The sequence below is a fragment of the Pogoniulus pusillus genome, chromosome 24, assembly GCF_015220805.1.
Source record: "Pogoniulus pusillus isolate bPogPus1 chromosome 24, bPogPus1.pri, whole genome shotgun sequence".
Lineage (NCBI taxonomy): Eukaryota > Metazoa > Chordata > Aves > Piciformes > Lybiidae > Pogoniulus > Pogoniulus pusillus.
Genome location: NC_087287.1, coordinates 20171687 through 20197821, shown reverse-complemented (window position 1 = coordinate 20197821; position 26135 = coordinate 20171687). Strand labels below are relative to the sequence as shown.

General features: G+C 51.5%; 1 protein-coding gene across 6 annotated transcripts in view; it reads right to left on the bottom strand.

The window, feature by feature from the left end:
- Positions 1–16429, bottom strand: part of ERBB4 (erb-b2 receptor tyrosine kinase 4) — a 915544-nt gene extending 899115 nt beyond the window's left edge. For all 6 annotated transcript variants that reach the window (XM_064163916.1, XM_064163918.1, XM_064163919.1 and 3 more), the window contains exon 1: positions 16170–16429. In XM_064163916.1, the coding sequence (XP_064019986.1) occupies positions 16170–16263 (94 nt within the window). In that variant the 5' untranslated portion in view covers positions 16264–16429. The remainder of the gene's footprint in view (positions 1–16169) is intronic.
- Positions 16430–26135: the final 9706 nt, after the last annotated feature.

Here is a 26135-nt window from a genome sequence, read left to right as displayed (position 1 = left end):
TTCTCAGATCATGGGAGAGTGCCAAGACAGACTCCACCAAGTCACTCCTGTGCTCTGACACCACTCCCAGCTGCCTCATTCAAACATCATTTTGGCAGCAACTTGGATTAACTACAAACTGTGCATTTCCACTGCCATCTCCTCCACCCTCTGTGGATGCCTGCTCCTCATCAAAGGTGGGGAAGAGGAAGGTCGTTTCCAAGCTCCAGCTACCATGCACATAAGATGTGTAAGACTTAAGTTTTGTGCATGGCCACCTGCACTTTCTGCTAGCCAAAACAAACACAGCCACAACAAACTACATAGCATGTGTGCAGCAACAAAAGGAAAATCAAGTGCTGGTCATTCTGGAGTTTTGGGGATGAATCTTTCCATCATTTTATGGCAGTCATGCTGATGAAGCATGGCAGGGAAAGGCAGCTTCTGAGTCTGAGCTCTCTCTTCTGCTTCAGGTGCTGAGGCTACCCAACATGCCTGCACCATTTGCTCTCCTTTCCACTGTGTCCCAAGCTGTGAAATTAATATGCACAGAGGACAGAAACCTCTCAGGATTAAAAAATGGCCTTAATACACTCCTGCTTACCTCCTTTCCCAGGCTCAGCATACCACCAATTTGGGAAGACAATCCAGCATTAAACCAAGGTGCCAATTTGCCCTTCAGTGATAGCATCCATCCTGTGTGCACACTGAGTGACTCCTCATGGAGAACAGAATAGGGTAAAATAGAATAGGAAACCATCCAAGTTGGAAGAGAGCTCCAAGCTCAGCCAGTCCAACCTAGCACCCAGCCCTGCCCAACCAACCACACCATGGCACTAAGTGCCCCAGCCAGGCTTGGCTGCAACACCTCCAGCCACAGCCACTCCACCACCTCCCTGGGCAGCCCATTCCAATGCCAATCACTCTCTCTGCCAACAGCTTCCTCCTCACAGCCAGCCTAGACCTGCCCTGGCACAGCTTCAGACTCTGTCCCCTTCTTCTGTTGCTGGCTGCCTGGCAGCAGAGCCCAACCCCACCTGGCTACAGCCTCCCTGTAGGCAGCTGCAGGCAGCAATGAGCTCTGCCCTGAGCCTCCTCTGCTGCAGACTGCACACCCCCAGCTCCCTCAGCCTCTCCTCACAGGGCTGTGCTCCAGGCCCCTCCCCAGCCTTGCTGCCCTTCTCTTGGCACCTTCCAGCACCTCAACAGCTCTCTTGAATGGAGGATCCCAGAACTGGACACAGCACTCCAGGTGTGTCCTGAGCAGTGCTGAGCACAGGGGCAGGCACAGTACATGTGTCTCAGGACACAGGCAAGTACTCCCTCCTGGGCAGCAGTACCAAATTTTGGTACTAAATCATCACCAGTGACCTCTGGAGACTAAAGCCTCCACACCTGAGCCAGCCTCACGATTGCTCTGGTTTTGTGGGAGGTGAAATTAACTCTCCCCCTGCCGATGTGCTGAGCAGCTGTGGCCACAGCGATCGGAGCCCTGGGTCCATGCCAGGCAGAACCAGAGCTTGCACTAACTGCAAAGTGGTGGCTGGGAGCATTTCCTCAGACTCTTCAGATATGCTTTTGAACTCTTCCATTGAAAGCCAATACTTTGGCAGCACACAAGACAAGCCAAAATGACTCTGAAGTGTGTGTAAATCTATGCCCAAATATACAAATGAGCAATTGCTTGGCATTGCAAAAGCACTGACAACTGAACACCCAGAAGCACCTTTCCTGCTGGCTCACCTCTCTCTGGAAGAGAACCTGCACTCAGAGCTTCACTGCTGAACCTGCTGCCTGACTGCTGAGCCTCTCCATGCAGCTGCAAGAGGCTTTTGGCTTTCCACATTTTATTTATCTGGTCTTTACCCATACCAATTTGGAAAAAGCTTCTCCCGTGCCTGCAGCAACTCCAACACTGTGTTCAGCTTTGGGCCTCCCACTACAAAGACACTGAGGAGCTGGAGTGTGTCCAGAGAAGGGCAGCAAAGCTGGTGAAGAGTCTAGAGCAGCAGTCTTATGAGGAGCAGCTGGGAGAACTGGGATTGCCTCATCTGGAGAAGAGGAAGCTGCAGGCAGAGCTCACTACGCTCTACACTTACCTGAAAGGAGGTCAGAGCGAGGTAGGGGTTGGTCTCTTCCCCCTTGTATCAGGTGATAGGATGAGAGGGAATGGCCTGAAATGATGCCAGGGAAGGTTTAGATTGGGGACTGGGCAAAATTTCCATATGAAAAGAGCTGGCCAGACACTGGAACAGGTTGTCCAGGATGGTGGTGCAGTCACCATGCCCAGGGGTTTTCAAGAAAGGTGTGGACATGGCACTGTGGGGCAGTTTAATGGCCAGAGTGGTCTTAGGCTGATGGTTAGACTCGATCTTAGAGGTCTTTTCCAACCAAAACTATGCTATGATTCCTTGAACTACCTCACCACGAAGCACACAGGAGCATTTCTCCTCAGACAGGCACTGAAAGTCTATCAGTAACTATTAGGTTGCAGAGGAAAAGGACTTTTCTGTTCAGGTGGTTTGTTGCCACCATTTCAGCCAAGGCAAAACACACAAAGCTCGTAAAGGGGGGGAGGGGCAGCAATAAAAGGGGAAGGTGCAGCACAAGGCTGCCATGCCTGGGAAGCTGTGTTTCCTACCCTGACTGTTGAAAGCTCAGTTTGCAGAAGTGGTTAATCTTGCATGCCAGTGGACAGTTGCACATCCAACTGACCATTTGTGCAAGCAATTACATGCACCATTACCTGCCTGCATAATTGGGTGGCCCTCATTCTGAAACTGGGTCTTGCATCTTCTGTGGAACACAGGCTCTGCATTTAATACCTAGATATCGAGTGGGTTTTGGAGCAGAAGTCATCCTGACCTACTGACTCGAGCCCAAATATTGACCAAACACGCCAAAGTTTGCACTTACCAAGAAAAAGAAAAGGGCACCACACAGCCCTGGCATGAGGCAGCACCTGCCCAGCAATCAGGGGCACAGGTTCCTCTGCTCAGACTGCTGGCCTCGTAAATCAGGACTGACAGCCAGAGAGTTAATAAACAATAGGCACAGGAGTCTGCACCAGCACGCCAGGTATCTCCAGCAAAACATTGGCAAGTTTCTTACAGAAGGGTTTGTTTTTTTCCAGAGAAAGGTTTGAAGGCTTCTTCTGGGGCAGTCTTGTTGCTATGAAGCCAACAGGCTGAAGTTAACCTGAGCACTTGCAGATCATAAAGTACAAGACTATCACAGCAATCAGCAAGATCTACTTTGGCAAACATATCCCCAACATGTCCATGGACTATGCAGGAAGCCAAACCAAGTTTGCAGAGGGACTGGCAGAAGGAATCCAAGAAGATGATGCAGCAGGACCCAGCAAGGTCATAATATAATATCCTATCCATAATGGCAACTGAAGGGAAGATTTGTAGTCGTTTTCTAGCAAAACCAAACAAGAACTGGGAAGTTCCTTTCTTGGGTTGGACTCCAGGGAGGAAAATCAAAGTGAATTATAGAATCATAGAACCAAGCAGGTTGGAAGAGAGCTCCAAGCTCATCCAGGCCAACCTAGCACCAGCCCTGCCCAACCAACCAGACCATGGCACTAAGTGCCCCAGCCAGACTTGGCTTCAACACATCCAGGGACAGCAACTCCACCACCTCCCTGGGCAGCCCATTCCAATGCCAATCACTCTCTCTGACAACAACTTCCTCCTAACACCCAGCCTAGACCTCCCCCAGCACAACTTGAGACTGTTGCTGTCCCCTTGTTCTGTTGCTGGTTGCGTGGGAGCAGAGACCAACCCCACCTGGCTACAGCCTCCCTGCAGGCAGCTGCAGACAGCAATGAGCTCTGCCCTCAGCCTCCTCTGCTGCAGGCTGCACACCCCCAGCTCCCTCAGCCTCTCCTCACAGGGCTGTGCTCCAGGCTCCTCCCCAGTACCAGTAAAAGCACATTAACAAAACTCCCATTAGCCAGCCAGCAGCTTGTGAATGTGTTTTCAGCAGAGAAACCCTGCAGATCAGGCAAACTTCAGGCTTTGAATGCTGAGGTGCCAGAGGTTTTTTTGCATGTGATCCAAGTGGTTGATGCCTCAGGCTTTCATACTGGTGACCCCTAAGGAAAGGTTTCCATGCAAACTTAATCACCCCCCTGTCCTTTCAGCCAAGTGTAAGGAGCACTTTGCTTTTATGCAATAATCCTAAAGACTGTTAATTTTCCTGTGAATGGGATCCACAAGTCTCTATTTTACATGTCAACCACAAGCTCTTTAAGATTAACTGTCAGAGTCCTTGAATTTTGGCCAAGTATCAATTTTCTGTGTGGATGATGCATTAAATTTGAGGTGCTTGTTACCACTGCAGGCAAAGCACTGTAGCTATTACCAAGCTATTTCTGCCTTACAAATCCATAAGTAATTATATTGTTAGAAATCCAAACTTTGTGGGAAAGAAACAAAGCAGAGTGTTAAAAACAAAGATTATCACTGAGGTCCCAACTGCCAGTCCAGGCAGGATGCACGTCAGGGAAAGCCACACACACATTTGCAGAGAGCTGGGGAAAGGTGACTGTAGTGCCCTCAAGTCTGTATTGCACCCAGCACACCTTAGACCACCTTGAGGATCATGGTCTAGCTGACTGGATAGGGCTGGGTGCTAGGTTGGGCTGGATGAGCTTGGAGGTCTCTTCCAACCTGAGTGATTCTATGATTCTATGATCTGAGGTAGCATTTTCTCCTTTCTCCACCCTTCTCTGATATTTTGGTACCCACTGCTTGTATTTACTTCTCTCACATCTCTGCACGCCACAAAGGCCCTGTATGACCCAGCATCCAGACACAGCCTTCAAGGTATTACTAAAGCATCCAGACACAGCCTTCAAGATGTTACCAAGTCAGGCTTGTATGATCTGAGAACTTGAGGCTCCTCCAGCACCTCATCTGTCGACTCCCAAGGAAAGCCTTACTCTACTTGGCAAAATGAGCCTCTGAGCTTGCACCAGCAAATAAACAGAGGGCTTGTGCCAGGCATTGCACAGGATCCCAGGGTGTTAGGGGTTGGAAGGGACCTCCAGAGATCTTCCAGTCCAACCCCTGCCACAGCAGGACCAGAGAATCTAGTGCAGGTCACACAGGAACACATCCAGACAGGGTTGGAAATGCTCCAGACTCCACAACCTCTCTGGGCAGCCTGGGACAGTAAAGAAGTTCTTGCTCATATTGGGGTGGAACTTGCTGTGCTGCAGTTTATACCCACTGCCCTTCACCCTTCACAGGGTGCAACTGAGAGGAGTTTGTCCCCTCCCTCTTGACCTCCAGCCACCAGATATTTACAAACATTGATCAGATTCCCTCTGAATCTTCTCTTCATCAGACAAAACAGCCCCAGGTCGCTCAGCCTTTCCTCATCAGGCAGTGCTCCAGCCTCTTTATCATCTTCACAGGCCTCCCTTGGACTTTCTCCAGTAGATCCCTGTCCCTCTTGATCTGGGGAGCCCAGAACTGGATGCAGTATTCCAGGTGTGGTCTCACCAGGGCAGAGAAGAGGGGGAAGAGAACCTCCCTCGATCTGCTGGACATGCTTCTCTTAATGCATCCCATTGGCCTCCTTGGCCACAAGGGCACATTGCTGTTCCTAGAAAGAGCTGCAAGGGTTAGCTGAGATGCCAAGAACTCTGGCTCACATCAGCACTATCAATGCTAAAGAGCAAGAACCAGGCAGCTCCTCCTCACCTGGCACTGCTCCAGCACTCATCCACCCAGAGCCCACAGCATCACTGCCTCCAGGAAGTGCTTAAAGGCCATTCCTGCCCCCAGAAGACACAAACATCATTAAGGCTCAGGAGAAAGAACAAAACCCTTCAGTCGTCCCCAGGAGGCAACATCAACAACTCTAAACCTGACAGCGGCTACCCAACCTCCAAGTTTCCCTGCTGAAGGAGGAGCCCAGGCAGCAGCGAGCTAAGAGCAATGTTCTTAAAAGCACCTCTCTGACAAATGCACCAGGAGCTGATGTCACTTTACCACACCACTGGGGAAAAAAGTCAGGCTAGACCCAAGCAGAAACAAACAGCACAGCAGTTCTCATGTAACCTAGGGGCAGTTCAGACACTTCTAACCCAGCTAAATCCCAAGGGCAGAGTGTCTGGAGCAGCTCTCTGCAGGGTCCCACAGGATTCACCTGGGACACGCAGGACCTGCACAAACCACACGCCCTCGGATGGCCTTCACGTGGAGCAAGCTGCTACCCTCGAGGCTTCATTTCCTCAGTGAGACTGACATTGTTCAAGATGGCCACAGAAGTCTGCCAAGGCCATTTGCCAGTACCCGAGGACACCTGCCCACTAAGTGCTCTACTGCAGCAGGAGACTTAGCCCACACATTTTAATGCCTTAACCCCATGTCATGGCAGCAGTGGGACTAAACCTGTTGAGAGCCTCAATAAACCAAGGTTTCCAACTCCAAAGTCACCACCACATGTGCCAGACTTGGCAAAACCATGACCCTGAGTAAAATCCTGCCAGACTTGGCAAAACCATGACCCCTGAGTAAAATCTTACCAATTAGTTAAAATCCATGGCTTAAAATAACACAGTTCTTGGGAGTTTTCCCTTATGTTTCTTAAGCAGCTGGGGGTTTAACTTTTCTCTGCACACAGAGCAGCTAAAGATGCTTTTTATTCTTCCTGCAGGAGTGAGATTCTTGTGACTCCAAGATCTTGGAATAAAATTAATGGCAAACAGCACAATGTGGATCTCTCTGTAAATCTTCCCAAAAAGGGAAAACAAAACAAAAAATAAAGGAGCACTTCTCCTTCTCTTCTCACTCCTTATTTAATATAATAAACACTAACAAAGACTACTTAGGAAGCTGTTTTATTAAAGGCTTAAGCTGCACACCTAAACCCTTCAGCAGCTAGAGACGCTCAGCACGGATCTGATTTTGTTTCCTTTCTGAGAAACTGGAGTGAGCCACAGAAAATGTGAAGTGTTGCTGCCCTCCAACCTGAGAGATGCTACAGACATCACAGTAGGGATGCAGCAGCTGCTCGTTACACCCTCACATGGAGAGGCCTCACAGCACTGCGACTTCAGCGCCCTGTGCAACACAAGGGCAGTGCAAACACTGCAAAAGTTATCACCACTCTACAGAGACCCAAGAATATGACATTTTAATCCTATGATCTTCCCAATACGTGTCCAGAGAAGAATGAAAAAGCTGGTGAGGGGCCTGGAGCACAGCCCTGTGAGGAGAGGCTGAGGGAGCTGGGGGTGTGCAGCCTGCAGCAGAGGAGGCTCAGGGCAGAGCTCATTGCTGTCTGCAGCTCCCTGAAGGGAGGCTGTAGCCAGGTGGGGTTGGGCTCTGCTCCCACACAACCAGCAACAGAAGAAGAGGACAGAGTCTGAAGCTGTGCCAGGGCAGGTCTAGGCTGGGTATTAGGAGGAAGTTCCTGGCAGAGAGAGTGATTGGCATTGGAATGGGCTGCCCAGGGAGGTGGTGGAGTGGCTGTGGCTGGAGGTGTTGAAGCCAAGCCTGGCGGGGGCACTTAGTGCCATGGTCTGGTTGGTTGGGCAGGGCTGGGTGCTAGGTTGGGCTGGATGAGCTTGGAGCTCTCTTCCAACCTGCTTGATTCTATAAATACAAAGCCCAGCCTCCAGGTGACACCAGGGCTGCAGGGCTGTGCAAGCTTTAAACAGGCTCCACAAATGGACCTAACCATGTGAGATTTTCAGAGCAGCTCAAAACTGCAGGAGACAAAGAGAAACACAGAGAGATGCGGGGAGAAACTGGCATGGAGCAGAGGCACATCGGCGCCGACACAACAGCCCTGCTCTGTCTCGGGGAAGAGCCAGAGAGAGAAAAGCTGCAAAGGCTTCGCACTGGTCCTGAGAGGTTCCGCTCCCTCTGAGCAGGACATTCATGCTCTTCTTCCCATGAGCTCCACTGGCTCTGAAGGGCAAGACTCCCACTGAGTCTGGGCTAAGCCCCCGGGCAGAATCGGGTCCGCAGGCGCTGGGACACTGCAACGCGTCCTGGGAGGGTGTGAAATAGCAGAGATGAGCTCTGCATGTGCTGAACACAGCCGCAGACTGCTCTGCTCCCCTGCTCGCCGTGCGCTCGCTGAGCGCTGACCGCTGCAGCAGAGATTCTCAGCCGCCTCCATCATTTTGGCCTCCGTCCTACACCACTCCATGGGTTTTTTCCACACGCTCCAATCCGAGCGTCCTCTGAGCATTATTAATAGCTACTAAAGAATGATATCTGCCTACCAATCACTTCAGCTTCCTACTTAATGGCAAGTACATTTTTAGAGCATCAAATATATCGAGAGGGACAATGGTTGCTAAATTTGAAGTCAACAACAACTGGAGAACGTTAGCTACTTCGCTGGTATTTTTGTGTGCTGCAGAAATGTCTCCTGAAATAAATGAGCCTTTTTCTTCCACCCTTTCAAAGAGGTAATAAAATAATACTGTACTCCAAATACTGCCACATGTCCTCAGCAATTTAAATTTAGATAGATACATTTTTACTGCCAAAAGGAACAAGCAGAAATAGCCACGGCTCAACTTCGCATAGCCCTTCAGACAGAGGGAAAGAAAGAAACCAACAACCCAAAGTCTTCAGCTTGCAGCTGGATGGCAGCCACGGAGCGGCCGAGGAGCAGTCGCCAGCATAGAGACACCCTTGGAACAGGGGTTAAAGCAAAACTACTTGTAGGAACAAAAGTTGTTCTGCTCTCCTCAGACCTCACCTGCAGTCCTGTCTGCAGTTCTGGAGCCCCAGCACAAGCAGGACATGGAAGTGTTGGAGCCAGTCCAGAGGAGGCCACCAAGATGCTCAGGGGGATGCAGCAGCTCTGCTGTGAGGCCAGGCTGAGAGAGTTGAGGCTGTGCAGCCTGAAGAGGAGAAGGCTTTAAGGAGACCTTGGAGTGGCCTTCCAGTATCTGAAGGGGGCTGCAGGAGGGCTGGGGAGGGACTATTGACAAGGTCTGGGAATGTCAGGAGGAGGAGGAATGGGTTTGAACTGGCAGAGGGGAGATTGAAACTGGATGTTAGGAAGAAGTTCTTTACAGCGAGTGGTGAGACACTGGCACAGGTTGCCCAGGGAGGTTGTGGATGCTCCTTGCCTGGAGGTTTTCAAGGCCAGGTCGGATGAGGCTTTGAGCAACCTGTTCTAGTGAGAGGTGCCCCTGCTTATGGTAAGGGGTTGGAACTGGATGGTCTCTGAGGTGCCTTCTAACCTAAACTATTCTATGATTCTATGAAATGCTTCTCCTTGCATCTGGCTGTGAGGCTAACCTTAAAAGATGACTGAACTATTCCATTAGCACACCAACCATGGGACATAAACTTTTATGCTTAAAACGTTCAGGATTTCAACGTCATTTCAATTAGCAGAAACTGAACACTAGGATGTGTCTCGAGTTAAGTGTGATGATTTTTCTTCCCATCCATGCACCAAAATGGCTTCATCCCACCAGTGCTGGCTCCCACAGGACCTACATCCACGGGAGAAATGTCCTTGGCACCTGCTGGGGTTCAAGTGAGTGAAACAGCATCATGAATCTCTTTCCAGCATGCTCAGTTCTGCACAGTGAGGTATTTAAGTGGGTGTTTAAATGTAAAACAGACAAGCAGGTCAGCAACACTGCTCAGGTACCTCACCGGCACAGGAGACACTTGCCTGGGCAAACAGGAGATGTAGGTGCAGATGTGGGAGCATTTGAAGAGGCTTGGAGGAGCAGCAGGAGCCAAGCCATGTGAGAGTCAGTAAGACAGGGACAGCTTTCAGCTCTTTACCCAGTGTATCATCACCAACCCCAGACACAGGTGTAGTGATGCTCTCTTGCAGTGAAGCTACAGCCAACACTCTTTTGCCATTTCACTGACCTCTGGGTTTTTCCAATCTATTCACTGCACAACTTTGTTCAGGAGAGGATTGTTTTCCTAGAGTGTACAAGCTTTATTTCTTCAACTTTTCTCTAGCTCAACCCATTTCCTTCATGAAACACAACGCCACACAACCCAGGGTAAGGGTGAAAGAAAGAGAGAAGTCAGCTAGCACAACCCTTAACAGGCATTTATTATGCCGTTCAGCTGACCAGCTGCAGGCACAGGGCTGGATAAAGCCCAGCAGTGCCACAGGAGCCTCCCCACGTGAATTTAAAACCTGACAGCACCACGTCCCACAGCTCAGCATCCCACCCTGCCCATCATGCTGGAGGCACAGGCTGAGACAGTGATCTGCCTGCCATGGGGCAGCTCATCTCCTGGATCCTCTGCCAACAAGGGCTGACCTCTTCCTCGGGGTGTGTGGCCTCCCCAAGGCCTGCTGGGTCCCATTTCCCCATCTTCCTTACCCCCGTGGTTGCACCAATGGCTTGCTGCACACTCCAAAGAAGTGACACTGGGGTTTATGGTGGGCAGGTGGCACCTCACACACCAGCAGGGAGACAAACTCCCTGCGTTCAGTGGAGCAGGTCAATGCCACTGGAGGCAAGGTTGTGGAAGTGTCACTCTGGCATGGCTGCGAACCAGCCGTGACTGCTGAGGAGGAGAGGTTCACCCCTCCCTGGCATCTGCTACGGGCCAGTCCTGGAGACCAGTGGCCACCTATACCTCTTTCTGCAAGTCTTCTGTAAGCTCTATAGTTCCACAAGCTCAACATCAGCTTGTGATGAGAACCAGGAGTCATGTCATTGTGTGACTGTAAGGCTGATGGATCAGGAAAAGGTTAAGAGAGATGAAGTTATAAATAGCTGTGGGGCTGCTGCACGCCCACCTGCACGGGCAGCAGGAGGAAGAGGAACCGAGCACAGAGTGAGAAGACCTCAGAAATCTCTAAAAGGCTTTTACCATGATGACCAATCATTTCTTATAGTCCAGGAAAGAACTGCACCCACGAGAAGTTTGGGGCTTACTTTCCCTTTCTCCCCCCCCCCCATTTCCCCACCTTCTCTTTTGTCAGAAGCCAGATTTTGAGCACTTCAGGCACGGGAACAACAAGCAGTTACCACCGGGAAACAAAACTACTCCTCGATGTTCTTACAGCATGAATTGCTATTCCTCAGACAGATTTATACTCTCGGGGTTGTTACAGTGTTCCACGTTTACAGCACGCCCAGTATGTGCTGGGCTGTAGACCCTGCTGTCCAAACACCTGCCAGTGTCAGCCCCTCAGTCACCGCTGAGGCACAGGCTAACACTCATCTGCCCTGGACTCGGCACCCCCTTTTATGCAAAGTGGGAAGAAGGACAAGTTTCCCTGGCAGGCTGAGAATTAAAAGAAGGAGGAGACAGATATAGATATATATAGCAGCAGCTGTTCAAAGTCTTCAGGAGGCTTGGCATGTGCCCCTTTGCCCAGCGGAGGTAGCGGACAGCGCAGAAATGAGACCATTTATCACGTGGACACACAGCTCGTCACAAGGAAGCTGCTACCCCGCACAGCTCAAACCACCGGGCCAAAGCAGCAAGGCACTAAACAAACATTAACTGAAGTTGCTGAAATGATGAATCTTTCTGGCAGGCTTCAGGACTCCCATGGGACAGCTCAGCTTTGGCTGCGTGGGCGTACATAAAATCCACCGGCAGCCTGTGTTTGTTTGCAAAAGGAGAACCTCTAAGTCAGTGAAAACAAGAGCCTGTCGTGCACCCCGAGGAGCTGCCAGCACGCGTGTGACACATGAGAAGCAGCCCAGTCACGGGCACCTCCTCCTGCCTTTGCTGCTATATCCCAGGACAAGCCTCTGCTCCTTTCCCGCCCCAGCTGCCTCAGCACACTAAGAGCAGCAGAGTCCACAGGGGCAGACCTGTCTTAGCTGTTTCCTACAGCGCTGCCATCACTTACCAGTAGCCTTAAGAACAGAACTGTCTGGCTGCATGGTGTTAAACCCTCACCTGTGCAGGCAGGACACAAAGCAAGTTCAGAAGCTTCCAGGGAACTGTCCTATTGCCCCATACCAAGCACCACGTACCTTACTGTCCTAAGGAAATCAGAGCAGGGTTCCTTGTGGTGCAGAACACTTGCATTTGGGAAAAGGATCAGAATTCACATTTCAACCAACAGACAAAGACAGAAATTGAGAAAAAGAGAGAGAGAAAGAAAGAGAGACAGAGAGAGAGAGACAAAGAGAGGAGAGAAAAATAAATAAAAGGAGAAAGAAAATGAAAGAAAGAGAGAGAAAAAGAAAAATAAAGAGGGAGGGAGAGGGAGGGAGAGGGAGGGAGAGGGAGGGAGAGGGAGGGAGAGGGAGGGAGAGGGAGGGAGAGGGAGGGAGAGGGAGGGAGAGGGAGGGAGAGGGTTAGTTTTTAAAAAGAAACCACTGGGCTACACTGTTTTTGAGGAGGTGTTTGCATTTCTGAAGGACCACCCGGTACAAGTTACTGGTGCTGAGTGACAGTGTGTTATTTTTCATTGCCTAACGTGCCACAAGAGTTACACCACCATTAAGAGCACAGAATTTCTAGTTTGAACTCGATCATCATCAGCACCAAATCAACAGTCTGGTCCTGACTTACTGGTTAGATTAACAATTTCTTTAGAATATAAACCTCTGGGCATGCAAAATGCTGCTCCCCTGCCCAGAAGAGAGGTGCTGAGCAGCGGGACCAGAGGCCGTGAAACCGCATCTCCAGCCCCGTGCTGCCTGGGAGCTCCTGGGGGCTGCTGCCACCTAGAGATGCTCACACGGCAAGGCTGCAGGCATGCCACACCGTGTAGCACCATCGCACCCCAGCGCACCCCGCAGCAGACGCTCAAACCCGCCCCGCATCTCACCAGCCCTGGCACCGACTGGCTCAGGCATCGTTTTCCGTCAAACCTCTGAACGCCTGCATGTTCCTGGTGGCAGACTGCGCCTTCACGTGGGCAAACCTGCTGCCCTTTGCTAAAAAAACAAATACCCCCCCCCCCCCAAAACCACCACCTTGCCATCTCCTGAAAGCTAGACGAAAAGCTTTAGTTGAACTAGGGACTGTGGCTAACTCCCCGCTAGAAGAGCGAGGGCGTTTCGGAAGGAGCCAGCATTACAAATTAAGGTCAGGAGAGCAAAGCAGCACTCAGGGCTCGGCTCGCCGCACCCGCACGGTCCTGGGCCCTTCGCTGCCGCGTTCAAAGAGGAACCAGTGCGGCTTACCCTGCTACCCATCCCACTTCTCTACTGAGCTGGTTCAGGAGAAGGGCTTCTCCCCCTGTAAGCTGCTGACGCCAAGTCTCATTTGGTTTACTCATAGGCATGCATTTCGGGTCCTTATTGTTACTGTTTTCACGTTAATTCCAAGTGCAGCTCTCGGAGCCAGAATCCACGCCCGCAGGTATCAGTCTTTCAAAAGAAGTAGTCACAACTAAGTGACCTGGGCATTTTACCCTGCCACTATTGGCAGCGTGGCTGCACACGGCAGGGGACACAGCGCAGAAGCTGCCCCCAGCTCCCTGAGGATGCCAAATCCATTCTGCTCTGCCCTGCAGCAGTGCGAGCTCACAGTGCCCTCAGGGGACACGCATGGACAGTGTTAGCCTGCCCTGGCTACGATGCAGAGACACCCCCACAGACCTAAAGCCACACACCTAAAGCCAGGCATGCGTCGGGAAGAGCAGAACTCCCAGGAAGGATGCAGGATCCCTATCATCACCAAGTCCCCTTTAACAAAAAGGCTGAGACAGGACATCCCCTTTGTAGGGACTGAGTCATCTTATGGCATCTACAGGCTGAAACTCCCAGTCAATATTTATCGTGCCTTTCCACAGGCACTAGGAGCTCAGCCTAATTTTAACCATCAAATAGACATCGTGGCGGAATAAACGGGAGAGGTGCCAAGGAGACTGCTGCAAAGGAGGCGAGCTGCATCTCTCCAACGGCATGTGGCATGTCCCATCTGACATGGCCCACAGAAGAGCAGTGCCATGGATTTAAAGCCTGTACATGCTCCTCTCTGAAAAACAAACAAACAAACCAACCCCCCAAAAGTTTCAATAATATTTGTAGTACAATTAATTTTTCAGAGCAGCTGAATATTTCCAACAGTGCTAAGTTAAAGTGGCTGTAATTATTTAACAAGTCAACAGCCCCATATATCAGAAAAAGGAGTTAATTTACCAGCTATTTCCAAGCAGAACAAAGACTCACCAGCTTCAAGGTAACAGCCCAAGCTGTTTGGCTCACGTTTGCAGCGCACAGCTCATATAATGATATGCCCAAGAATGAAGATAGATTAAAAAAACAACACCAAATGTATTCATGTATTTGCATCTTAACCATCACACATAGGATCAAAAGTTTGGCCAACAGCTTGCTTGGTGAGCGAAGGCACCATCACCTCTGAAAATCCAGACAGCAGCCAAAGCCCCAAAATCCAGGAAAGCTCACAGCCAGGGCTCACCTGTACACCTGCCTTGCTATTTCAGCAAGTAAGAGCAAATCCTTAGCAGCTGCTGTTGCCCTCAGCAGCATCTAAACCCGTCCAAACAAAAAGTATCATTCCAATGCCGTTATTTTAGTTCAACAGATTTTCCGTTTTAGTACAGTGCAGGGCATAGAGGCTCTTCTGCAGCACCGGTCCAGGAGGCTTCCCCGGAGGTGACAGGCGAGTGACCCTGGACTTTTTATTTTCACGGAGGTATAAATCCAGCAAGGGAGCATCTTTGGGATCATCCACCCTAACAGCCACGTCCTAGCGGTGGGGAAGCTGGGCTGGAGAGCACGGGAGCAGCTCTGCCGGGTCGGCTGCTGCCCAAAATCAGGGTAGGCAACGGGGAAAGTCTGAGACAGAAAAGTACCAAGTCTGGGGAAGAGACAGACTGCGTGTAAACAGGGAGGAAGGCAAAAGGTACATCAAACCAGAGCCTGGGAAACAAGGAATGCACTGCTCCTTCAGCTGGGATTTACGGATTCAAACTGCAGGGGAAAAGTAAAAAAAACCACCAACAAACCAAAACCAAACCGAACACAAAAAACCACTAAAGGGAAAGCAGCGGCAGCCGCCCAGCATTTCACCCCTCATGATTCCAAGGATTAGGAAACAATCACACAGAGGAAAAAGTAAACTGTGCACTAAGATCAAAACTGCCTGCGAAGCCTAAGCAGGCAAGCGAAGCCGGGACACGCTTCCTTCACCTCTCATCGAATATGATCATCCTCTCGGTTACATAAAGCCCCAAAATATAAACTGAATTGCAAGAATGAGGAGCTGTTGCACCAATACCGCCCAAACATCATAAATTTTGCATCACCGGGGAGGGGAAAAAGAAAAAAAAAAGGGGGGGGAAGGAAGAAAAAGAAAAAAAACAACAGTTAGAAAGATTGACGAGATTGCCTTTTAATGTTTTATTCACAGCCCAGGCTGCCGAGAAGCACGGTGCGGCGGGAGGCGATCCCAGTGCCCTCCCCGGGCGACCACACAAACGCAGCTCGGCACAGCGGCGGCGGAGAACCTCCGCTCCGATCGGCTGCTCCGACGCAAAAGGAAAATCAAATGAAGCCTACGCCGCAAGTTTCCCTTCAGAAAGTTAAAATGTCAGGCAGAGCTTGCCGGAGGAAAACGAGCGTTCGCTGCCTTTTAACTTCCGAGCCAACTGCTCGCTCTCCCGCGGGCACGAATCCACTCGGAGCCCTGATCGTGTGGCAGCGCTCGGACACACCTCACCAGCTACAACCTGTACGCGTACGGGGAAAAGCTTCCTCCTTTGCCCGGCCAAGTTTGGGGGCGCAGCCCCACGGGGGGCTGCAGCGGCACGTGCGCAGCCGCCGGCGGCGGACACACGGCGGACACGCCGGGGTCTGGCAGAGGACAGACTGCCGCGGAGAACGGGCAGCCGCGACCCGAGCGGGGACACCCGGGCGCTGCTGCCGGCAAGGGGCGGCTGCTTTTCGGGGCGGTGGACGGGACTCGGAGGAAGGCACCCAGCCCGCAACACGCTAGAATTTAGAGCAACCGTAACAATAATAATAACAGGTAGGAGGGTGTCGCCGTGCCGCTGCCAGGAAGCGGTGGGCTGCGCGGAAGATCCGCGGCGAAGCTGATCCCTCAAGGGCTTGTCGCCCTCTGGCCGCCGCCTCTCCGCGGGACCCGAACAAACTCCCGGCACCCCTCGCAGGGCACGGGGAACCCGCTGCCCCACCGTGCTCCGCAGCAGTTAGTGGAAGAGCGACGCTCGACCCTCCTCTCCGCCCCTCACCGCGGAACCGGGCCGCTCTTACGCACCTGCCTGCGCCGCCGCGGCGGCCCGAGGGGCCCCGGCCGCCGCCACCAACACGCAGCAGCTCCACCACAGCAGCCCCCCGGCCGCCGCCGGCATCTCGTCGCCGCTACCTTCAGCGCCGCCGCCTCGCCGCCACCACCGCCGCCATCCTCCGCGCAGCCTCCGCGCTGCCACTGCCGGCTCCCAAAAGTTGCCGCCGCTGAGCTGCCGCCTCCTGCGCCGCCCCTCCGCGGGCGCACCGCGGCGCCGACGGGGCGGCCGACGCTACCGGCAGCGGGGCGCTGCGCCGCCAGCACGCGCGGAGCGGAGCGGCGCGGAACGGAGGGAGCCGGAGCCGGAGCGGGAGGAGGAGGGAGGAGGAGCGGCGGGACCGAGCGAGGAGGCGGGCGGCGGGCGGGGGCCGGCGCCGCGCGGGACCGCCCTCCGCCACCCCCCGCACACACACAGCCACGGACACGCACCGAAACACGTACCCGCACCCTCCGCACCTGCGGAGCGCCGGGGATAGCATAGGAAGTTTTGCCGCCTCCTGCCGTCCCGCGTCAGCAGGCGCACAAGCAGGACGGGCACACACACGGAGGGACACGGGGAAACCCTCCGAGGTAGGCCACGGGAGGCGACCCCCCGTACCCCCCCCCAAAAAGGTGGAGGCAGATGCAGAGACAAAGGCAGAATGAAGCTGAGAGAAGCGCGGGGTGGGCCGGGCCGGGCCCGGGTCAGTGCCGGCCGCGGCTGGAGGGTGGCAAACGTCAGCACGAAGCACGCTGGGGCTCCTCTCCTGGAGCTTCTGCCCAGCACAACCCAGGTGCTCGCAGCCCCGCGCCTGCCCCTGCCAGGTGTGAAGGCCAAAGCACCTGCGCTGCGCTCTGTTGCCAGGGTACTGCGAGTGCGTCTAGGGGCTGCAGGCAGCCGGCACTCAGGTGGGGTGACTGGCATGCTTTGGGGTGGCAGAGGTGGAAAGGAAGGTAGTGGGGCAGGGAGGTGTACCCGGAGCTCACTCTTCAGTGTGGTGGGTGGACTTCACATTTCCCCCCATCTGCAAAGCTATGGTGTGCAGAGGTGTGGCAGCATTTCCCACCACAGCATCTGCTATCCCGATGGCCTCTGCCAGTCTGATGGCACCTCCTAGACACAGCTAGGTGGGGAAGGCTGCAGTGCGGGGATCCTGCAAACGTCATCCAAGCTGCCAGTGTCCCATTCACTATTGCCCACCCCAACACAGGCATGAAAAGCCAACACAGACATCCTCTCAGGTCCATCGGGCTGGCATCTCTTCAAGGCTTTTAACGGCAAGAGAGTGACCAAAAATCTCATCTCATCACAGCAGCTGCCATTTATCACTCTCACTGATTGGCATCCTCAGAGCCTCAGACACAGCTTAACTGAACTCCACAAGCATTCAAGAAAGGAGAAGCATCTTCAGTTCTTTGTGTTACTGCCCTGAAATGCCTGAGATAAGTTTCTGCTGTCTCCACTCCCTGAGCCAGCCCTTGTGGAGCTTCTCTGGTTTCTGTCTGGTGTATGCAACCCTTCATGGAGCACCCCTCTTACCAGCAGCCCCGATGGCTTTCCTCTGCATCCCCAAGCAGATTCAGTGGAGGAATGCAGCAGCAGCAGAGCAGTTTTCCACTAGGAATTAACAGCCTCAGAGGATCAGCCCCAGTCCCTCTCACTAAACCGCCTCTTTTCTAGCAAAGCCAAAGGTGCACACATCTTTAAAAACATTAATCCCCATCTCTAGATAAGTACTTATGCTAAGAGAAGTTTTAGCAGGCAAGAATCAGCTGGGCTCTGCAGAAGAGGCTGTAAAGGAGGAGGTTGTATTGCTCTTGGTGGTGCATGTCACTGCCCGGCAACAGCTCTGTCCATCAGCAGCGGCAAAGTGGCAGTTCTGCCAGCCAGCACCGTGGCAGGAGGTGGCAAAGGCAGTGGAGAAGCAGAGCCCAGACATGCAGGGTCTTGAGGTGCTTCATTAGTGATCTTCAGAATGTCACTTGGATGATCCCAGCTGGGCAAGGCCAGGAGCCGTCCCGTACCCTTGCTGATGGGGCTGGCAGCAGGGCTAACTGCGCCTCCGTGCCACCCTCAGGGAAAACAGCCTTTCTGTCGCAGAAACAGATCCAACAGGAGGACAAAACTTGCTCAAATATTGAACTAGAAAAATTTTGCTCTGCCTTTCAGTAAACAGTGACTAATTGCTCTGGCTGGAGCTGCCTTACCTTCAAGACTGGAAGGTACAGATGGAGCGATGATAGCGAAGGCTCCTTACCTAATGTTGGCTGCACATTAATCACGAATGTTTGCTATGCAAATCTTGTCATACAAAGCAATTATGGCTGCTCCCATCCTGACCTCATGTTTATTTATTACATGAGCTCTTTATTTGAACCTTGTCTGGTCTCTCCTCCCATGGAAGTGTATTAGTGCGTGGCTTCCAAAGGCACCCAGCTGAGAAGTTGTAGGTTTCTTTGCAGCATGGAGGGACAGGGTGCACCACACCAACTGCAGTGCCGAGCCCAAGGGCTCTGCCTTAATACCCATGGCTCTTCATGCAAAATATTCTCAGCCTGAGGTCTTGGCCAGGGTGAAGGATGCTTTCCAGCAGCACAAGGCCACGACACCAGCTTTGCTCTGATGCTGCAGTGTTACCCAGTGGTTAATGGAGACTGTCAGCCTGAGAAGTCCTGCAATAAAACTCACAGCTGGGCTTTTTAAGGCACACTTAGTAAAAGTAGAACTTGACACAGTCCTTCACCCTTGGCTTTGCCACCTTTGCCTACCTCTGGGATGATGAGTGGTAAAATGATTGAACTTCGTGACTAAAGAAGTTGCAAGAGCGCTGCCGAAAGGGGCAGCATTTGGATAGCTGGAGCACTGGGTGTCTTTAAGCACCAAATATTCTCTTGCCACAGGATTTTTCTCTCCATGTGATTTAATGTTGAACAACAGTGGCATCCAGTGTGCAGAGGGTTTCCTCCCGGACAGCTCACGGCAGCTCGCTCCCCCGGTTTTGCTCCCTGATCTCTCTAGATTAGCACTAAATGCCATTTCTGAATCGATCTGGGCTTAGGATTCTTGTTTGTCCCTGTTTCTTCAGCTCGGCTGCAGAGCAGGCAGAGCCATGGGTTAACTTCTGCAGCGCTACAGTTTTCTTTCTCACGTGGTGGACGACACTCCCGCTGTGTAGTCTGGAGATAAGCAGGACTTCAAAATCAGCCACCCCTCTCAGCCCATCAGTTTTGCTCTGCCCGGCCGCTACAGGCAAGGGCAGTGGGAAGGCTTCCCATGAGTGCCTGCCTTGAACCAGACTCTCCGCTCTGCCCTCTCACGGTTCCCCTCCACATCCACAATTGCTATTGGTGCTCTTTAATCGGGAGAAAAGCACCGAAAAGCCCCTTGAGCCTGAGGCAAATAAAATCCTGCTGCTATAGCCCCCAGCCCTCTGCTCCCGGCCACAGCATCGCTTCATCTCTTGCTGCTCTTTCTTTTGCTCTCACCGCTGCTTTCAGATCTTCCCAATGTAGTGACCTTTTCTGATGTAATTAACACAGCATTTCCCATTGCTTCTGAATCTTTAGCAGAGACATTAGCAAAGAGCAGGCCTGGCGATGAACCCAGCAATGCCATGCTGCATGCATTCCCCTGCCCGAAGCAGCTCTCCCCAGTCACCCTTCCATTAGGACCTCAGCTGCCTTTCCACACATCTGACAGCACATGTGCCCCTTGTCAAGCTGAAGCATTTCTTCCCCCTCAGGTGTTTCTCTTTTATGGTGCAGCTCTAGCTTTTGCTAATTGCTTCTGAAATCACGTTTGGGGGTTGGGTTGGTTTTGTTTTGTTGTTTGTTTGTTTGTTTTTCTGAAGTAAAATTTGAGAGGCTGAACTGAGAAGCAGCCATAAATGACTAATGGTAATCCATACAAATGAAGAAATAATTGGACAATATCTTTAAATGTGGATGCCTGGGGTCAAACTCCAAAATTCTCATTTCAGCTAGAGCAGCCTGGGGTTTTTTTTGCTTCCTTGAAAGAGCAGCAGTTCCCATGACTGTCTCAGTAGGGTAAAACACATAGGACTGTTTGCCAATGCAAGGATGCCACAGCATCCTGGTGGCTTTGGGAGAGAGGCTGAATGTGATGGCATAGGGTTGGGTGTATGGTTCCATCCTGTAGAGCAGGACTCAGGTGTGAACAGAGCTGGGTTTGATGCCTGCTTAGCCTTGCCTGCTCTCCTGCTGATAATTTGTCATCACTGCTTTCCCTTCACCATTGTGGACTAGTGCAAACTCAGATCCACCCCCCAGATTTAAACCCAAGCTCATTAAAAGGGCACATCTTACAAGCCTGCACAGCCACCCTAACCAAATGGGTGCCTGATGGACTGCCACCTGTGTGAAACTGGGTTTGTGGTTTCCATGGGATCAGGCATGGTTTCCTCCTCTCCTGCCTCAACTTTGCTTATGTTCCAGTCACCAATGAGCATCTGATTTCTTGAAGAAGCTGCGTTCCACCACCACAAACATGCTTCCAAACTCCTGGGTTTGCTTCCACCCAGGATGGTGCAAGGGTAGAAAGGCTGCAGAAGCACCATGGTAGAACTCATCGGGCACTGGGAGAGCAAGCAGCCCCTCCCAGGGTGTCACACAGAGTAGGTTCAAATCATACATGGCAGCCATGAGGTCAATGTGGCACTTTATTTGCATCGCTTCTTGCAGTGTCCAGTGGGACGGAGCTGGCCAAGCTGGCACTTGCAGAACCAACTCCAGGCTCCTCCCGCTTGCTGCTGTGGAGGAGGATGCATACATCACAGTCATAAATTGTTTAGCTGAAAGCATGGGAGGACTTGTGCCTTGCACAGCAGCATCTCCTGTCATTTAACAAAGCAAGCGTGTCTCAGCTGCGGGGACAGAGGCGCTCCTTGTCAGCTGTGCTGAGCGAGAAGCCCTGGGCATCGGGCAACATGTGCTGGAGCACATGAAGCTGGAATAGAGCCCCTCTGGACAGAGGGGCTCAGCAGAGTTGCAAGCAGCCCTGAAACTAATACAAACACACTGCGTGAGATGTATGTTCACTTAGGTACCCCTTTGCCCACCAGTGCAGCCTTCCTCAGGCACTGCAAGCAACCAAAACCTAGTGCAAGAGGAAAGCTGCACAAGATGATGATGGCTTCTCACATCCCAACAGCTGCAACACTTGGAAATGCCAAGCAGCCCACCTTAAACTGATATTGAGGCAGTTAAGTGTGGAAGATTTTATAGGAGCAGGCTAATAAACACAGGAGCTGTGTGCACACACTCACATGAGCAGCGTTTTGAAAGTACATTGCCTCTGTGCATAAGTGATGAACATCCATGGGGAGAAAGAGAGACGTGCAGAGGCATCTCCACCTCCTCCAGAGAAGATACTCTGCTGCTTGGCTGAGATCCCCAGCCCCACATTTAGAGAAGTGGGACCTACAATGGGAGCAGTGTGGAGTTCAGCTGTGTTTGCAGGACTGCAGAGATGATATCATAACCCCAGAGCAGAGTGGATGGAGTTCCAAGCAGGCTGTGAGATGTGAGCTCAGCCATTCATCAGGGCCAGTCATTCTCGCATCAACAGTGGACCCATTGTAGGGTTGTGCAATGCACTAATATGCCTTTCCCCCCCCCAATATTATTGTTTGGGGAGTAACAAAACTTCCCCCAGAGCACAAAGAAGTGTATTCTGAGAACCTGAAAGAGGCCACTCAATCAGATCATAGAAGAACTACAGTAAGTAATAGGTAGCCAACACAACACAGGCTTTGGGGCTGTGCTTTCTGGAGCTAAGGACTGATCTGAAGAGAGCAATTTAGACCACATTTGTTTTTTTGCTGTGTTTGTCTCATTCACAGCAAAAAAGATAGAAGCACAGTCTCTGTTAAAGGGGACATAAACCAGTTCTATGAGGCCCTCTCTGAATTAAGGCATCACAATGTTGCTGTTTGTTGTTGGGGGGTGTTGAGTGTGTGTGGTTGTTGGGGTTTGGTGGGGTTTTTTGGTGGGTTTTTTAGTTGGTTGGGGGTTTTTTGTGGTCCTTCTGTATATATCAATCTTCTCATTAACCTGCCTTTCCAAAGGCCTGGCTTGCATTTCACAACTGCTTTTCTTAAAGCACTTTGGCTCTCAGCCCAGCAGAAGATGCAGTCTATTTTTCACTCTGGTCCACATGCAAAGTGGGGTATTTTTCCCTTCACACACAGAATCACAGAATCAACCAGGTTGGAAGAGACTTCCAGGATCATGGAGTCCAACCTATCACCCAACCCCTCCAACCAACTAATTTCCTCCTGCCAGAGTCAAATATGCTATCTAAATACAGCACTCTCTTGCCTAGACCTCTCTCACTCACCTGTATTTCCCACTTCTCCCATACCTTCTTCATGATCCTGGTGATGGGTCTCACATCTCAGCCAAATCCTTGCAGGTCAGTGTTTTCCTGCCATAGTTCATGCCTTCCCTCTTTTGAAAAGTAAAAGAGCTTTCCAACTGGCATTGAGCAGAAAGTAGTAAAAACAACACAGAGGTCTCTCACTTGACACCAGAAGAGATTCTTCTTGTAGTTGGTGGATCAAAGTTCAGTCCAGTTCTGATCCATACTTCCGAGGCTATAGGATGCAAGCATACCAACACCCTAACAACACATGCCCCAGCCTTTTGCAAGCCTGGTGCTATAGACCCACAATAATAGGTCTGGGGTTTCTCCTCCTGGGGTCAAACACTGCACTGTGTTCATTATGTGGAGGGTTGCATCTGGGAAGTTGTAAGGGAGGCTAAAGGGCATCCACAACCCATTCTCCAAAGCATGTCTGAAGCTCTAGGTCACAATTACGTAGCAGCTTCTGACACCTTCTTTTTTGGACAAAGTCTTCCTCTGAAAAATTCATTTGCACAGCACAGGACACATCTGTAAATAATAGAGACTCCAGCTCACCTGCCTCTTCACGTTTCTGCAGGCCATGGAAGCTCTGTTTAGTGCAGAGTAGAGACAACTGACACTGCCTCGTTATCAGCACACATAGTTTGCTGGATGGTTCCATTTCCCTGATCATTCTTTGTTTCTATAGCAAATCCACCAAGAAATTTCCCCTTGTGTCAGAGGAGAAAGGTCCCTCCAGCACCACGATGGCTTTGCTGACTTCAAATACCTTCCAAATAAAGCTTCCCTATCAAATTGCCTTCCAGAAGGCACCATGATTTCCAGCTTCATCTTTTCACCTGCACTCTGCCATGTCCCAGCACTTCCCAGTTGCTTACAAGCAGCTGAACACAGGCTGTAGGAGGAGCTGTGCCAGTCTGAACCTTTCAGGTAGCTGTTCTGGTGCTAATTCTGTTAATTCTGGATTTGCCACAGAGCTGTAGGAGCCACGGAGCTGCCGATGCGAGTGCAGCCTCGGAACAGCTGAGCAAACTGCACCAAGGAGGCTTTGAAGCCCAGCTGCTTAGAAATTTGGCAAGTTAAATTGCTTGTCCTCATCACCCTCTGTGACCTAAGATAGATTGCATGATCCTGCTCTGGCAGGGGGGTTGGACTCAATGATCTCTTTGGGTCCCTTCCAGCCCCTGACATCCTCTGATCAGCGTGGCAAAAGCAAAAGTCTGTGCTGGCTGCTGCTGAGGTGGTACCTGGAGCTTCAGGCACTGCTTGGCAGGCAGCTCACGTGTGAGTGCTTTCACATGCCAGGCATCCCTGGGGCCAGGGCCCACCAGCAGCCACAGCACAAAGCCCAGCAGGATTTCAGGGCTCTGCTGCCAAGGCAAGAGCAAAACTTCCGCCAGTAGGCCAGGAGCAGTGCAGTGCATCGCCTTGTCTGAGGCATCCCTGCAAATCTCCACTCACATTTTCCCTTTTTTGCCCCATTTTTAATATATATATGGGGTTTTTTAACCCCAGGAATGCAGCCATCCATGAGGTGAGTGCTCTCTTCTCACGCTGCTTCTTCTTTCTTTGTTTTCCTTAAGAGCATGCACATGAGAAACTCAGCAAGTGGAGGTACTATGTAATTCTTCTTAACTATCATTTTAAACAGCCAGTGCAATATGTCTGCTTCACTCCTTTTGCTGTTTGTCTGCACGCTTGGTCATGGGGAAAATAAAAGGGCACCACTTCAACTGCTGACCATGGTCCCACCACCCTACAACAGCAAGCTGGGGAACAGTTGTGGCATCAGCAGTCACAGCGATTCATTCTGCTGCCTTCTGAGCCTCATGCCATCCATGTGCAACATGCCTGGAGTGTTCCTCAGAGAGACATTGCTCTTTCCAGGGAAAAAGGGAAAAGGATAGACTGAAGATGGCCTAAACTCGGAAATTTCCACTTTGTGGTTTTTTTTAGGTTAAAAGAACAATGGCATGTTGGAAAATAACCCAAGACAAACAAAACAAACCACAGAACAATCACAAAACAAAGCACTCAGAAAACAAACACCCCCAAAAAAAGGAAACACAAAACAAACACAAAACAAATGCAAAAACCAAAGCACAAAACCAGGCTGGATGGGTGGGCAGAGGCCAAGGGGATGAGACTGAACAAGGCCAAGTGCAGGGTTCTACACTTTGGCCACAACAACCCCAAGCAGCACTACAGGCTGGGGCCAGAGTGGCTGAGAGCAGCCAGGCAGAGAGGGAGCTGGGGGTGCTGGCAGAGAGGAGCTGAAGAGGAGGCAGCAGTGCCCAGGTGGGCAGCAGAGCCAATGGCATCCTGGGCTGGCTCAGGAGCAGTGTGGGCAGCAGGACAAGGGAGGTTCTTGTGCCCCTGTGCTCAGCACTGCTCAGGCCACCTCTGGAGTGCTGTGTCCAGTTGTGGGCTCCTGAATTGAAGAGAGATGTTGAGGTGCTGGAAGGTGTTGAGAGAAGGGCAGCAAGGCTGGGGAGGGGCCTGGAGCAGAGCCCTGTGAGGAGAGGCTGAGGGAGCTGGGGGTGTGCAGCCTGCAGCAGAGGAGGCTCAGGGCAGAGCTCATTGCTGCCTGCAGCTGCCTGCAGGGAGGCTGTAGCCAGGTGGGGTTGGGCTCTGCTGCCAGGCAAGCAGCAACATGAGGGGACACAGCCTCAAGCTGTGCCAGGGGAGGTCAAGGCTGGATGTTAGGAGGAAGTTGTTGTCAGAGAGAGTGATTGGCATTGGAATGGGCTGCCCAGGGAGGTGGTGGAGTGGCCGTGGCTGGAGGTGTTGAAGCAAAGCCTGGATGAGGCACTTAGTGCCATGGTCTTGTTGGTTGGGCAGGGCTGGGTGCTAGGTTGGGCTGGCTGAGCTTGGAGCTCTCTTCTGACCTGCTTGATTCTATGAAAACAAACCAAACACAAAACAAAACAGAAAACAAACACAAAAACCCAAACCCAACCCAAACAAACAGAAAAAAACCCAACCAAGGAAGCAAGCCCCAGACATCCCATCCTGATCTGGAGTAGCCCTCAAAGCAGGGACGCCCCTTGCCATTCAGCAAGCCCTCCCATTTCACCCTAATTTCCTAATCAGGCTGCTCTGCTCATTCAAGAGGTGACTTGAGTCTGGGTCCTGTCCCACTATCCACAACCATTTGGGCGCTCACCACCTTCAGTGCAGCTTTGCTGCACTTTTCTCAGCTGAGTAGTTTCCCTCTTCTGCTGTTAAAAACCTGCCACAAACTGCTTCTGTCTCTGCAAGCAGCAGATCCCTGTGCACTTCCCTCCTAAGGTTTAAATTAAGACTTAATGAAGACTCAGAATTTAAGCTTAAATGTTTAGCTCACGACTAATTATGTTTGTAAGGTTCAATTTGCTTGGCGAGAGCAAGCATCAGAGTTAAAAAACCAAAAACAAAAGCCCCAAACGATATTTACACATTGGAGAACAGAGCAAATCCCTCCCTTGAAAAGGCACAGGCAATCCCCACAGCTCTCTGGCATGCTTTCAAGCAGCCTCCTTTTATTTTAACATTGTCCAATTTCCTGGGGTAAAGAAAAAAGCAAACAAACA